The sequence below is a fragment of the Ovis canadensis genome, chromosome 8, assembly GCF_042477335.2.
Source record: "Ovis canadensis isolate MfBH-ARS-UI-01 breed Bighorn chromosome 8, ARS-UI_OviCan_v2, whole genome shotgun sequence".
NCBI classification, from domain to species: domain Eukaryota; kingdom Metazoa; phylum Chordata; class Mammalia; order Artiodactyla; family Bovidae; genus Ovis; species Ovis canadensis.
In genome coordinates, this window is record NC_091252.1 from 21,266,409 (window position 1) to 21,282,059 (window position 15,651).

A 15,651-nucleotide genomic window follows, 5' to 3' on the forward strand; every position below is an offset into this window, starting at 1 on the left:
TTCTGGAAGTCCTAGCAACAGCAATCAGAGAAGAAAAAGAAAAGGAATCTAGATCAGAAAAGCAGCAGCAAAGCTCTCACTGTTTGCAGATGACATGATATTCTACATAGAAAACCCTAAAGACAGTATCAGAAAATTACTAGAGCTAATCAGTGAATTTAGAAAAGTTGTAGGATACAAAATCAATACACAGAAATCACTTGCATTTCTATATACTAACAATGAAAACTCAAAAGAAGAAATTAAGGAATCAATCCCATTCACCATTGCAACAAAAAGAATTAAATATCTAGGAATAAACTTACCTAAGGAGACAAAAGAATTGTACACACAAAATTATAAGACATTAATGAAAGAAATCAAAGATGATATAAACAGATGGAGAGATATTCCATGTTCCTGGGTAGGAAGAATCAATATTGTGAAAATGACTATACTACCAAACACAACCTACAGATTCAACCCCATCCCTATCAAATTACCAATGGCATTTTTCACAGAACTAGAACAAAGAATTTCACAATTCATATGGAAACACAAACAACCCCGAATAGCCAAAGCAATCCTGAAAAAGAAGAATGGAGCTGGAGGAATCAACCTTCCTGACTTCAGATTATACTACAAAGCTATAGTCATCAAGACAGTATGGTATTGGTGCAAAAACAGAAACATAGACCAATGGAACAGCATAGAAAGCCCAGAAATAAACCCATTCACCTCTGGGTAACTTATATTTGACAAAGGAGGCAAGAAGATACATTGGGGCAGAGACAGCCTCTTGAATAAATGGTGCTGGGAAAACTGTATAGCTACATGTAAAAGAATGAAATTAGAACACTTTCTAACACCATACACAAAGATAAACTCAAAATGGATCAAAGACCTAAATGTAAGACCAGAAACTATAAAACTCTTAGAGGAAAACATAGGCAGAACACTCAACGACATAAATCAAAGCAAGATCCTCTGTGACCCATCTCCTAGAGTAATGGAAATGGAAAAAAAAGTAAACAAGTGGGACCTGATTAAACTTAAAAGCTTTTACACAGCAAAGGAAGCTACAAGCAAAGTCCAAAGACAAACCTCAGAATGGGAGAAAATAATAGCAGATGAAACAACTGACAAAGGATTAATTTCCAAAATATATAGGCAGCTCACACAACTCAATACCAGAAAAACAAACAACCCAATACAAAAGAGGGAAAAATACCTAAACAGACATTTCTCCCAAGAAGACATACAGAATGGCTTAACAAACATATGAAAAGATGCTCAACATCTCTCATTATTAGAGACATGCAAATCAAAACTACAATGAGATATCACCGCACACCAATCAGAATGGCGATCATCAAAAAGTCTACAAACAATAAATGCTAGAGAGGGTGTGGAGAAAAGGGTATACTCTTGCACTGTTGGTGGGAATGTAAATTGATACAGCTACTATGGAAGATGGGATGGAGATTCCTTAAAAAACTAGGAATAAAACCACCATATGACCCAGCAATCCCACTCCTTAGGCATCTACCCTGAGGAAACCAAAACTGAAAAAGACACATGTATCCCATCGTTCGTTGCAGCAAGATTTACAATAGCTAGAGCATGGAAGCAACCTAGATACAGATGACTGGATAAAGAAGCTGTGGTACATATACACAAGGGAATATTACTCAGCCATAAAAAGAAATGCATTTGAGTCAGTTCTGATGAGGCAGATGAACCTAGAACCTATTATACAGAGTGAAGTAAATAGAAAGAGAAAGGTGAACATTGTATTCTAATGCATATATACAGAATCTAGAAAAATGGTCCTGAAGAATTTACTGCAGGGCAGCCGTGGAGAAGCAGACATAGAGAACAGACTTGTGGCCATGGGGAGAGGGGAGGAGAGGGTGAGACGCATGGACAGAGTAACATGGAAACTTACATCACCATATGCAAGATAGACAGCCAACGGGAATTTGCTGTATGGCTCAGGAAACTCAAACAGGGGCTCTGTATCAACCTATATTATAGGGGTGGGGCGGGGAGGGAGATGGCGGGGAGGTTTAAAAGGGAGGGGATATATGTATACCTATGGCTGATTCAGGTTGAGGCTTGACAGAAAACAACAAAATTCTGTAAAGTAATTATTGTTCAATTAAAAAATAATTTGAAATACTGCATAAAATTTGATAGAATACCATGAATATGTCACCTAAAATCAACACATGTGAGCATTTTGATACAAATGCTGTGCTAGGTCTTGCCCCATCTCTGCCTCTCCCTCTCCCCTCCTACTTATTTATGTATCTACTTACCTACCTATAACCTGATAGGTAAAGAACAGTTTATATAGTATGATCCCTTCTATAAGGCAAACAGTATTGTATCGAGTTTTTTTGTTATCATGACATTAGGTATTCTTAAAATACTTCTTCTTTTGTATATTTGTATTTTCTCATTTTTCAATAATGAACATGTATTGCTTATTTAATTAAAAAATATTTATGTACTCAAAAAGGAATTATTCATCATAATACAGTTACCAGCTAAATTCTAACTCTTATTTTTCTATGGAAAAAAAATTTCTCTGTTTACATAGCCATTACATAAATGCAACACAGAGATGTGCTATTAAGGAAATTTAACAGATCATCTACAATTGATTATTCTCTTTATATAAGGGATAACGTGGCTAATTATTTTCTTTATACAAAAGGCAACTGGCACAAATGTGCAAAATATTACCACTACATCAATACACCTTTGTGAAATCTAACTTTCAGATCTTACCTCTGAAACATTCCTTTCAATGACAGAACTTACAGTAGGCTTTTATATTTGTGATATAAACTTATAAACATTTCTTTTCATTTTAAATTCAGAACTATAAGCAGCACATAAATATTCAACTTGAGCTTTTGTTGTTGCTGCTGTTAAAAGCGTTAATATTTATTTCAATTGTTCCTTGCTGCAAAAGTATTTAAAGTAACATGATAAAGTAAAGCCATGGTTTTAAAAAACTACATTTTATATTTTACACATCTTTAAAGATGGTTACAATTTCACTTAAAGGAAATCAACAAAAGAGCCTGTTTAATGCCAACTCTGAACTTAGGAAATAATATACTCCTTGGGCTTCCATAGTGGGTCAGTGATAAAGAACCCGCCTGCCAATTCAGGAGACTTGGGTTCAATCCCTGGGTCAGGAAGATCTGCTGGAGAAGGAAATGGCAACCCACAAATCCCATGGACAGAGGAGCCTGATGAGCTACAGTCCACTGCGGCATAGAAGTCGCACACAGTTTAGCGACTAGACAATACTCCTTATTTTCAGGAAAATCTGAAATCTTTAAGTTACAAAATGTACACATAATAGAGGCAACTACTATCTCAAAGACAAACTTAGTTATGATCAACTACCTTTTTTACCCAAAAAATGTTCATTTAGTATCTGTAAAAGGAAATATAAAATGGTTATTAAAAAAAACTTCCCCATGATTTTAAATCTAGGAATAAAACACTATATTTTAAAATGTCATATATACATTTATATTTAATATTCTTTAGCCCACCACATTCGCAAGAATGCTGTAATGGGTTGCCATGCTCTCCTCCATGGGATCTTCTCAACTCAGGGATCTAACCCAGGTCTCCTGCATTGAAGGCAGATTCTTTACCGTCTGAGCCACCAGGGGCCCAAATGAAGTTTTAGATTTTTCTGAACTTCTATTTCATTACATAATTTTTTAAATTAGAGCAAAAACTTGACAAAAAATAAATGAAGACACAAACTGTATTTAAAATAAAACTTTACATACCTTGGCTTCCGAAATGCTAAACTGTATTGCTGGCAAGCTAGACCCACAGTGGGAGTATACACGATAGGCATGAATTTCTCAATGTCAGACATCAGCACTTTATAGAAGAGTTTTTCGTTTCTATCTTGAAGATCCATTAAGAGAAGATACCTATGGAAATTGGACATAATCAGATCTACATTCCAACACAGTCATAAAATAACTGTTTATAAAACTAAATGTTTGCAACAACATATACACTGCTTCAAAACTGGAAAGGAGTACATCAAAGCTGTCAATTGTCATCCTACTTATTTAACTTACATGCAGAGTACATCAGGTAAAATGCTGGGCTAGATTAATTACAAGCTAGAATCAAAATTGCCAGGAGAAATAACAACCTCAGATATGCAGATAATGCCACTCTAATTGCAGAAAATGAGACACTTGATGAGGGTGAAAGAAGAGAGTGAAAAAGCTGGCTTAAAACTCAACATTCAGAAAATGAAGATCATGGCATCTGGTCCCATCACTTCATGGCAAACAGAAGGGGAAAAAGTAGAAGCAGTGACAGATTTTATTTTCTTAGGCTCCAAAATCACTGTGGGCGGTGACTGTGGCCATGAAATTAAAAGATGTTTGCCCTTTGGAAGGAAAGCTATGGAAACCTGGACAAAGTATTAAAAAGCAAAGACATCACTTTGCCAACAAAGGTCCACATAGGCAAAGCTATGGTTTTTCCAGTAGTCATGTACAGATGTGAGAGCTGGACCATTAAGAAGGCTGAGTGCTGAAGAACTGATGCTTTCAAATTGTGGTGCTGGGGAAGACACTAGAGTCTCCTGGACTGCAAGGAGATCAAACCAGTCAATGCTAAAGGAAATCAACCCTGAATATTCATTGGAAGGACTGACGCTGAAGAGCCAATACTTCGAGTACCTCATGCAAAGAGCCAACTCATTGGAAAAGACCCTGATGCTGGGAAAAACTGAAGGCAAAGGAGAAGGGGGTGGCAGAGGATGAGATGGTTAGACAGAATCACTGACTCAATGGATATGAGTTTGAGCAAGCTCTGGGAGATGGTGAAGGACAGGGAAGCCTGGCGTGCTGCAGTCCATGGGGTAGCAAAGAACTGGACATGACGCAGCTACTGAACATATACAGTATTTTTTAGGTAAAAAAGACTTAAGAAATATTCCTGGGACTTCTCTGGTGGTCTAGTAGTTAAGAACCCACCTTCCAATGCACAGGAATGGGTTTGATCCCTGGTCAGGGAACTAAGATCCCACACGCTATGGGCCAACTAAGCTCGCACGCAACTAGAGAGCCCTCGTGCCTCAGAGCCCATGCTTCTCTAGAGAAGCCTGCATACCATAAGTAGAGAAAGCCCGTGCGCAACAATGAAGAGCCCTAGCCCCACAGCAAAGACCCAGTATAGCCAAAATAATAATAAAATGAAAACTGGATCAGGCTGCAGTTTAAAAAAATAAAGAAATATTCCTAATCATCTCAAAAAATAAAGAACAATAAACCTGAGCGGGTATCATTCAAATAATAAAATCAGTGCTGAAACAGCACAGTTTTATTTAATATTTAAATGACTTTATCCCTATTTTAAAATGAAAGACAAATGAAAAATACCAGTAGAGATAAAGTTTAAACAGTAACTTAACTAACTAAAAAGACTTCATTGTTTAATTTGCAGTACTGAAGAGCCAAGAAAAATGACAAGCAGAAAATAACTACAGAATGTTAACAATGACCCTAAAAATTACTAAGGTAAGAAAGTTTAAGGGACTTTTGTAATTATTTAGATCAAGAAGTCTTTTTCTTTCTAGAGGCATTTCTGAACCAGAATTATCTTTTACAATATCAACCTTATCATATTACTTGTAATCTTCAGTGGTTTATACAATAAAACTCCAACTGTTTGGTACAACTTGGAAAAATCTTGCAAAACTGTCCTTAATAGTCCTACCAGCCATTTTGGATTGATTCTCATTCTCTGGAATAGTTGAAAATGCATAGAATTTGGAGTCAGAGACACAAGGATTCTAATGCTTGGCAAAAAGATGTTATTTCAACTACCAACACTAACAACTAGGAAGAAAATGATGACTTTTAAAAGATGATGCTAACACTGATCCAGCCATGTGGAAATCATCACCGCTAAGTCAACACTTCTTAGGACACTTCACACAAGTGGTTTTCCCTGCAGCTCCATACACTCTCTTTTCCTGAATTCCAGGTCACCAGATTCTCTCGATTTTCCCTTTTCACTGATCATTCCCTTTTTTCTTTCTTTGCTGTCTTCTCCTGGGTTCTAGAGGCTCTCTAACACTCATCTCTATTACATTAAGAGGTTATGCTGGCTTTGCTTCAGTGCTAAGTTGCTTCAGTCATGTCCAGCTCTCTGTGACCCCAGGGACTGTGGCCCTCCAGGATCCTCTGTCCCTGGGATTCTCCAGGCAAGAATACTGGAGTGGGTTGCCATGCCCTCCTCCTGGGGATCTTCCTAACCCATGGATCGAACCTGCTGCATCTTTCATGTCTCCTGCATGGGCAGACATATTCTTCACCACTAGCACCACCTGGCTTTGCTTCAGTTCAGTTCAGTCGCTCAGTCGTGTCAGACTCTTTGCGACCCCATGGACTGCAGCACGCCAGGCTTCCCTGTCCATCACCAACTCCCGGATTTTACTCAAACTCATGCCTGTTGAGTCGGTGATGCCATCCAACCATCTCATCCTCTGTCGTCCCCTTCTCCTCTCGCCTTCAATCTCCCAGCATCAGAGTCTTTTCAAATGAGTCAGCTCTTCGCATCAGGTGGCCAAAGTATTGGAGTTTCAGCTTCAACATCAGTTCTTCTAATGAATATTCAGGACTGATTTCCTTCAGGATGGACTGGTTGGATTTCCTTGCAGTCCAAGGGACTCTCAAGAGTCCAACACCACAGTTCAAAAGCATCAATTCTTTGGCACTCAGCTTTCTTTATAGTCCAACTCTCACAACCATACATGACTACTAGAAAAACCATAGCCTTGACTAGACGGACTTTTGTTGGCAAAGTACTGTCTCTGCTTAATATGTTGTCTAGTTTGGTCATAACTTTTCTTCCAAGGAGTAAGCATCTTTTAATTTCATGGCTGCAGTCACCATCAGCAGTGATTTTGCTTCAAGATCTATCCAAATCTACACACCTTCATTGCTACCATCCAGGATCTAAATCACCATCATCTTTTGCCTAAGTCTCCTAAATACTCTCATATTCTATTCTCAGCATTGCAAAGTCTTCTAGAAATATAGCTCAGATCATGCTGACTTTCTGTTCAAAACCTTGAATGAGCCCCTCTTTCACTCAGAGAAACAGCAAAAGTCTTACAACTATGGCCTCCATAATCCATCTTTAACAATCTGCCCTCCATGACCTCACTAACTTCCTCTCCTGACCTACCGTTCTCCCGCTCACTCACCCTGCTCCAGACACACGTCTCCCTGTTGGTCCCTGAATGTGCCAGCTAAAAGAACACTGCTCCTCAGTTTCCTCATGGCTAATTGTCTCACGGCCTTTCATTACTCACTCATAACCCACCTTCACACTGAAGTCCATCCTGACCATGGAACCAAACAGCGCAAAGTGACCCTACCCACCCCCTCCCATTCTCAGTCCTCTTACCACACTCCAGCTTCTCTTTTTTTCATGAGAATTTGCCACTTTCTAGCATATTAAATAATTTATTCATTATTTTACCACTTACTACTTTTCAAAAATAATCTACCTAAGCTTCATGAGGGCAGAGATCACTGTCTCTAATCCCAGTATTGAAAAGAGCACCTGACACTAAGTTGATGCTCAGTGAGTATTTGAGGGACATTCTACGATAAAAATACGAAAGTCACTAGCTCTGAGGAGGCAAGTGATACAATGGCCCAGGAAAAGAATGTAAAGTAAAAATGGAAGAGAACCAAGGAAGGACTTTAGAAACACATGGAAGGGACAGTGAAGCTTAAGAAGCAAATACACATGGTTGAATAACCCAGTCAGCCTTTCCTCAGCTGACCCATTACCACGTGTGTGTGTGGGGGGGTCTGTGGGTCTGTGTGTGTGTGGAAGGGTACTCTTCAGTCATGTCTGACTGCAACCACATGGACTATAGCCCAACCAACTCCTCTGTCAGTGGAATTCTCCAGGCCAAGAATACTGGACTGGGTTGCCATTTCCTCCTCCAGGAGATCTTCCTCACCCCAGGGACCAAACCACGTCTTCTGCTTGGCAGACCGATTCTTTACCACTGTGCCACCTGGGAAGCCCATTACCACCTACAGGTTCATAAAAGAAGTGGTCATGGCAGGGATGAAGGGTACCCATGAGCTCAGCAACATGAACTTCCATCCACCAAGGCCAACCTGGCCCCAGACACTGCTGAGGGCCCAAACTGCCAGCAGCAGAGACTGACACTGAGCCCCTGATATGCCACCATCCCATGTGGTCATCAGCAAATTCCCTGGTGGCAAGTTGATTACACTGGACAGGTTCTATCATGGAAGGAACGGCATTGGTTCTTATTGGAATAGACCCTCACTCGGTATGAAGACTTGCCTTCCCTGCACACAATGTTCCTGTCAACACTACCCTCCAGGGACTTACAAGATGCCTCATTCAACATCATGGTACTCCACCCAGCATGGCTTCTGACCAAGGAACTCACGTTAGGGCAAATGAAGTAAGGCAATGGGCCCTGCTAATCGAACCCACTGTTCTTACATGTTCCCCAACATCCTAAGGCAGCTGGCTTGACAGAATGCAGGAATGGCCTTCTGAAGATTCAGTTATAGTATCAGCTAGGGGGCTGCTGATGCTGATGCTGCTAAGTCGCGTCAGTCATGTCCGACTCTGCAACCCCATAGACGGCAGTCCACCAGGCTCCCCCGTCCCTGGGATTCTCCAGGCAAGAACACTGGAGTGGGTTGCCATTTCCTTCTTCAATGCATGAAAGTAAAAAGTGAAAATGAGGTCAATCAGTCGTGTCTGACTCTTAGCTACATCATGGACTGCAGCCTACCAGGCTCCTCCATCCATGGATTCTTCAGGCAAGAGTCCTGGAGTGGGGTGCCATTCCCTTCTCCAAGGTAGGGGGCAACAGACTGCAAAGCTGGGCCAGGTTCTCCGGGAGGCTATACCTGCTCTGAATCAGTGCCCAATATGTGGTTCTATTTCTCTCACAGCCAGCTTTCACAGGTCCCAGAATCAAGAAGGGTAGAAACAGAAGTGGCGCCATCACTGTCATTCCCAAGTATGCGGGCGTGCTTAGTCACTTCAGTCGTGTCTGACTCTTTGCAACCTATGGACCGGAGGGGGCTGTCATTCCCTCCTCCAGGAGATCTTCCTGACCCAGGGATCAAACCTACATCGCCAGCTTGGCAAGGCAGATTCTTTACTACTGAGCCACCTAGGAAGCCCCCAAATGATCCACTATCAATTCCTGCTTCCTGTCCCTGAGATCTTATGCTCTGCTGGCCCCAAAGTGTTCATTCCAAAGGGAAGAATGTCGTACTGGGAGACAATGATTCCAGTGAACTGGAAGTTAAGATTGCCACTGGCCACTCTGGGTACCACAGGCCTCTGAATTAACAGGCAAAGAAGGGAGTTACCATGCTGGTGGGGGTGACCGATCCTGACTCCAAGGGGAAACTGGACTACCACTCCATAATGCAGGTAAGGAAAAGGATGTCTGGAATACAAGAGATCCCTTAGGGGGTCCCCGCAATTAAAGTCAATGGAAAACTAAAACACCCAATTCCAATAGGACTACTAATGGCCCAGACCCTTCAGAATTAAAAATTTGGCCTCCTCTACCAGGGGAAGACTCAAGACTGGCTGAAGTACTTGCTGAAAGCAAGGGAAATGTGAAATGGGTAGGGGAAGAAGACAGTTATAAATATCAGCTATGATAACATGACCAGCTATAGAAATGATGAGGGCAATTATTATGAGTATTTCTTCCTTACCGAGTTATGAATGTTTGTGTGTATATGTGTGTATGTGTGTATCTTTGCATATGTATCTGTGCATAAATATGTATAATACATATGCAAAGATACATAAACAAATACAATTTTCCCTCTTTTATCCCTTTCCCATGTTACATAAGATGTACTGACTGTATATCATAGTATTTGAATAGTTTGCCAACAAAGGTCCATCTAGTCAAGGCTATGGTTTTTCCAGTAGTCATGTACAGATGTGAGAGTTGGACTATAAAGAAAGCTGAGCACCGAAAAATTGATGCTTTTGAACTATGGTGTTGGAGAAGACTCTTGAGAGTCCCTTGGACTACAAGGAGATCCAACCAGTCCATCCTAAAGGAGATCAGTCCTGGGTGTTCATTGGAAGGACTTATGTTGAAGCTGAAACTCCAATACTTTGGCCACCTGATGCAGAGGGCTGGCTCATTTGAAAGTACCCTGATGAGGGGAAAGATTGAGGGCAGGAAGAGAAGGGGACAACAGAGGATGAGATGGTTGGATGGCATCCCCGACACAATGGACATGGGTTTGGGTGAACTCCGGGAGTTGATAATGGACAGGGAGGCCTGGCGTGCTGCGGTTCATAGGGGTGCAAAGAGGCAGACACAACTGAGTGACTGAACTGAACTGAACACTTTGAACAATGTGGCGGTTAAGGGTGCCAACCCTAACACAATCAAAATTCCAGGTATACCTTACAGGTGGCCCTTTACGTGTGCAGTTCCCATTCAAGGATTCAATCAACTATGGATTGTGTAAGCACTGTAATATGCATTTATTGAGAAAAATCCACATATAGGTGGACCCATATAATTCAAATCTATGTGATTCAAGGGTCAAATGTATTGTCAAGTTTACATCATAGTATTAAAGTTAAAAGATATCAAGGAGAAAAGTAAACATTACCCTAGGGCTTCACATCCTCTTTTAGGTTAAGTGTTAGCATGTTTTCAGTTTTTCCTGGGCTAGTTCTATCATGTTAGGCTCAAGTAGGACCTTTTTATTGCCTTTACGCAGAGATTAAGTTTAGTTTGAGGAGACAGGCATGGCTTCCAAGTTGAAAAGGAGAGGTTAATTTTATGTGTCAACGTGGCTGGGACACAGTATCCAGATATTTGGTCCACTATTTTGGACTTTTCTGTGAAGGTAGTTTTTGGGTAAGACTCACATCTAAATTGGTATACTTTGAATAAAGCAGAGTACACGCCATAATGTTGGTGAGCCTCATCCAATCATTTAAAAACCTTAATGGAACAAAGACTGGCCTTCCCTCTAACTCCTCAGCAAAAAAATAGTTCAAGCCTTTGAACTTGAATCAGATTCTTCCCTGGGGCTCCAGCTGGCCAGTCTACCTGCAGATTTAGGACTGACCAAGCCTCCATAATCACTTGAGCTCATTCTTTACAATTAAAATCAATCAATCAATCAATAACCCCCCCTTTATGTACATAATTACACACACACACACATCCTGTTGGTTCTATACCTCTGGAGAACCCTATTATGAAGACTTACTAGATACTGGGTTAGCTCTCTCTTCTAACCTTCACAATAACATTTTCAAATAACTATTATTCTCTTCAACCCAGAGATGAAAAAACTGAGGTTTAGGCGGGTTTAACACCTTAAGGGGCTTCCCTAGTAGCTCAAGTGGTAAAGAATCCACGTGCAATGCAGGAGCCACAGGAGATGCAGGTTCTATCCCTGGGTCAGGAAGATCCCATGGAGGAGAAATGGCAACCCATGCCACTATTCTTGCCCGGAGAATCCTGCGGACAGAGGAGCCTGGTGATCTACAGTCCACGGTGTTGCAGAGTCGGACACAGCTGAAACCACTCAGCCTGCACGCCTGCAACATTTTAATACAAAAAGAGTCCAAAGAAGACAGTGAGACACGAGCAGCGGTCATGGCAGTGGGTATAAGGGTTTACTCAGGGATCCAAGGCTAGTGAGGTGCAGCTGGAATTCAGCTCCAGCTGGCTAATTCCAAAGGTAGGGAGCAATGTTACATTTACCCTCGTATAAACACGGAAACTGGACTGCAAACAAAGTAAGTGACCTAAACTCCCAACAGTGTTGGAGCCCTCTTGGAAGCCTAATCAGTGCACTTTCACCTACAATGTACTTGAGGTCTGACTCAAAGCCACTCTCACCTAGTCTGGAATGGCATCTCCCCGTAACTGACCTTGATAGCAACAACTCTGTCACAGGAGGAAAAAGTCATTTCTCTGCGGATATAGTTTAGAAAAGAAAATTTTATCTTCTTCAGATGTTCCTACACAGGGTAAATTTTTTACAAACATCATTGTATTTACAGGCAAATCTTTCTCAAAGCTGACTACTCTTTCTAAAGCACTATTTAAACTTGCTCATCTAATAAGACATAAACTAGACAGCTGCCTCAGAGAAATATGAAAAATCACCTTCGGGAACATGTTACCTGTCAAAATCAGAGTTTAGACGCTCGAAATTCTTAAGTACTCGAAGGACCTGGACATCCTGACTGATGAAGGAGGGTGGCAACAGGCCATGAATGTTCAGTTGCTGCCTCTCTTCCAGGGTAAAAGCCAAGTCCTATAGAGAAAAGGAAAATGCAGTAATTCGAGGGGGAAAAGGACAAAACGCATATCTACACACCAGTGAAATCAGTAAGTATATGGAATTGAAAATCAGATCTGGCATCCACTCAAGCATAGCCATGTGACTGTGAGAAAATCATGGGGTCTCTCCACACCTCAGTTTCCTCCCCTTTCAATATTAGGATAGCATTTTCAGATTCGTGTCGCTTAGACGTTAGGATAAAATCAGGTGATGGGTAGCAGCGGAGTATCTGAAGACACTTAAGTGAAAGAAGATATGATTGTCAGTATTGGAATCATTAAATAGAAAAATGAATAGCAGTTATTATAAGAGATTTTAAAATGAGGAACATGAGGAGGCTGCCTATGACCTGCTGTGTTTCTATTGGGCTGGCAAAAAACATTTGGGTTTTTCCGTCACATTGCATACAAAAAGCTGAACCAACTTTTTGGCCAAGCCAATACATACAAAATAGATTGGAAACACTGTTTCTATGATTTCAAGGCAGCCTCTCCAACACTCCTCTCCCAAACTGTCTCCTGCTTCTTTTATACACTTCTAGCAATGGCACCCTACTCCAGTACTCTTGCCTGGAAAATCCCATTGACAGAGGAGCCTGGTGGGCTGCAGTCCATGGGGTCGCTGAGAGTCGGGCACGACTGAACGACTTCACTTTCATTTTTATACATTGGAGAAGGAAATGGCAACCCACTGCAGTGTTCTTGCCTGGAGAATCCCAGGAACGGGAGAGACTGGTGGGCTGCCGTCTATGGGGTCGCATAGAGTCGGACACAACTGAAGTGACTTAGCAGTTATACAAAATTTCTCCCTACTGCCTGGACACACCACACTCCTTTACCCTTCCAGGATACCATGGACAAGAAAGTCTTCCCTGCTTCTCTCTTTCCAAGCCATACCTCGAATGCCACCTCCTCTCTAAAACCTTTCCAGTCTCACCCAGTAAGCCCATTGGAGCCTTACCTACATTGTCAGTTTACATGAACACTGACTGTATAAAACGAGAGTATTACAAACTACGAGGCTCAAAAACAAGCACACCAAATAGAACTGATGAATGGATACAAAACCGCAGACTGGACCTAAGAGACAGGCCGGGATGTAATATGAGGCAAGTTAAATCAGAGAAACCCCAGTAGTCATGAACCTGGAAGGACTGGGATAAGGAGTCTCCCTGAGAAGGTCTCTTGCTCCAGATACTGAAGCCCAAGAGGCTTGTTCGATTAGACTGTGCCCACTCTGGGTCTGGCCCTACCATGACCACGCCTGGCTTTGCTCCACGTGCTATCCACACAGCTGGTGCCCATTTCCAAGATGTTTTGCTCCACTAGCAGCCATTCCCTTCTGTGCAAAAGCCCCTAGTGTTACATGGCTGGCGGTGGGCCCTTTAGAGTCTAATGCATGTGGACAGTAGCAGGATGGTCCCCGCTGAGAGGACACCCCTGCTATCCAGTCTAGTGCGCCTGCTCCTGGCTGCCTGGAGCACAGCAGCCCAGCCAGCCTCTCTGTCCTCTGCCTGGATCCCAGTACGCACCAAGGGACCCCATGGCGTTGCTGGAACCTTTCCATGCCATTTTCTATTTGTGCTTTGTGTTTTCACAAAAATGCAAACTCCATGAGGTCAGGGAATTTTATCTCTTTTTTCCCACTACTTTATCCCTAGTGCTCAGAATACTAGCCGACCTAATTAGACCTCAGTAACGGGCTACATCAACCCCTGGGTCAGGAAGATCCCCTGGAGGAGAGCATGGCAACCCACTCCAGTATTCTTGCTTGGAGAATCCCATGGACAAAGGAGCCTGGCGGGCCACAGTCCACAGGGTTGCAAAGAGTCGGACACCAGTGAAGTGACTGAGCAAGCATGCACAATGTGCTACATAAACAAAACAGAGATTTTTAAAAATTTTACAGACTTAAATTAAAAATTTTAAAGCATTAGAACTGCTGCTCAGGACACTGATTAGCCTATTAAGCCTGGTAAAATCATATTTTAAATTTAAAGTAACCAGAAAGGGATGTTTTTGTGAAAAAGGAATTTACAGAATGGAAGGCATGGTTCACCTGCTAAAGATACAACTTTTAATAAAGATACAAAGCAAAACGTCAGGAAATAACTCCTAGAGTTGAAGCAAAATTATATACAGTAATGTATTTGTAAAAGAAGCCTCAACAGACTTTTCTTTAGTTTGAAATAAAACTTTTAAGGTAAAAATGGGGGAAAAAAATGCTGGGCTGAAGTTAAAGTCTCAAAAACATATGAATGTATCTGAAGAAGCAGCAAACTTCTGAATGTTATGCCCTTGAAAATCTGCCTTCAAAAATAATAATCAAAATACTAATATTCTGAGAATAAGGCTCATTATTAGAAGTACTGACATAGGCTTGTTCTTTTGCTTTACAAGGCACTAACTTATGTATTGGTGAAATTAGCTAGTCTTTTTACATGAATTTTCCAATGTCTAGTCTGAAACAATTCCTCAGTCTAACAAGTCTGGCATACCGTGTCATGTAAACAAAAAATGCCATCTGGGTATCTCCTGATATTCTTTGACGTTTAATAACTACAAATTTCCTTACACTGTTAGCCAAATTTTCCAAGACACACTAAAGTGCCAGTTCAACTCTTAAGAAAACAAACACAAACGCTAGGACTTAGGAGTCTGGAACACTGGGCTGAGTTCAAGTCCTGTGACTGGGCTCACACCGTATTGCTGTGCACCATGCTTAGTCTCTTGGTCATGTCGGACTCTTGCGACCCCATGCACTGTAGCCCACCAGGCTCCTCTGTCCATGGGGATTCTCCAGGCAAGAATACTGGAGTGGGCTGCCGCGCCCTTGGACCAGGGGGTCTTCCCAACCCAGGGATCAAACTCAGGTCTTCCGCATGGCAGATGGATTCTTTACCGTCTGACCCACCAGGGAAGCCCATGAATACCGGAGTGGATAGCCTATCCCATTTTGAGGGCAATCTTTCCCACCCAGGAATCGAGTCTCCTGCATTGCAGGGCGATTCTTTACCAGCTGAGCTACCACTACTCTTTATGAATTTTTTTTTTTTAAATCAATGAATATTGGTACTTCCCTGATGGTCCAGTGGTTAAGAATCTGCCTTCCAATGCAGGGACGCGAGTTCAATCCCTGGTCAAAGAACTAAGATTCCACATGCTGTGGGGCAACTAAGCCCACATACGGCAACTGCGGGGCCCGCGCCACAACTAGAGAGTTCGTGCTCTGCAATGAAAGA

The 15,651-nt window shown here is 41.8% G+C and overlaps 1 protein-coding gene across 1 annotated transcript in view; it reads right to left on the bottom strand.

Moving 5' to 3' along the window:
• ME1 (malic enzyme 1) overlaps positions 1-15,651 on the bottom strand; it is a 209,981-nt gene that overhangs the window by 168,017 nt on the left and 26,313 nt on the right. The window contains exons 2-3 of the mRNA XM_069598978.1: positions 12,250-12,383; positions 3,804-3,953 (exon numbers count right to left, since the gene is read on the bottom strand). Coding sequence (XP_069455079.1) covers positions 3,804-3,953; positions 12,250-12,383 — 284 coding nt within the window. The remainder of the gene's footprint in view (positions 1-3,803; positions 3,954-12,249; positions 12,384-15,651) is intronic.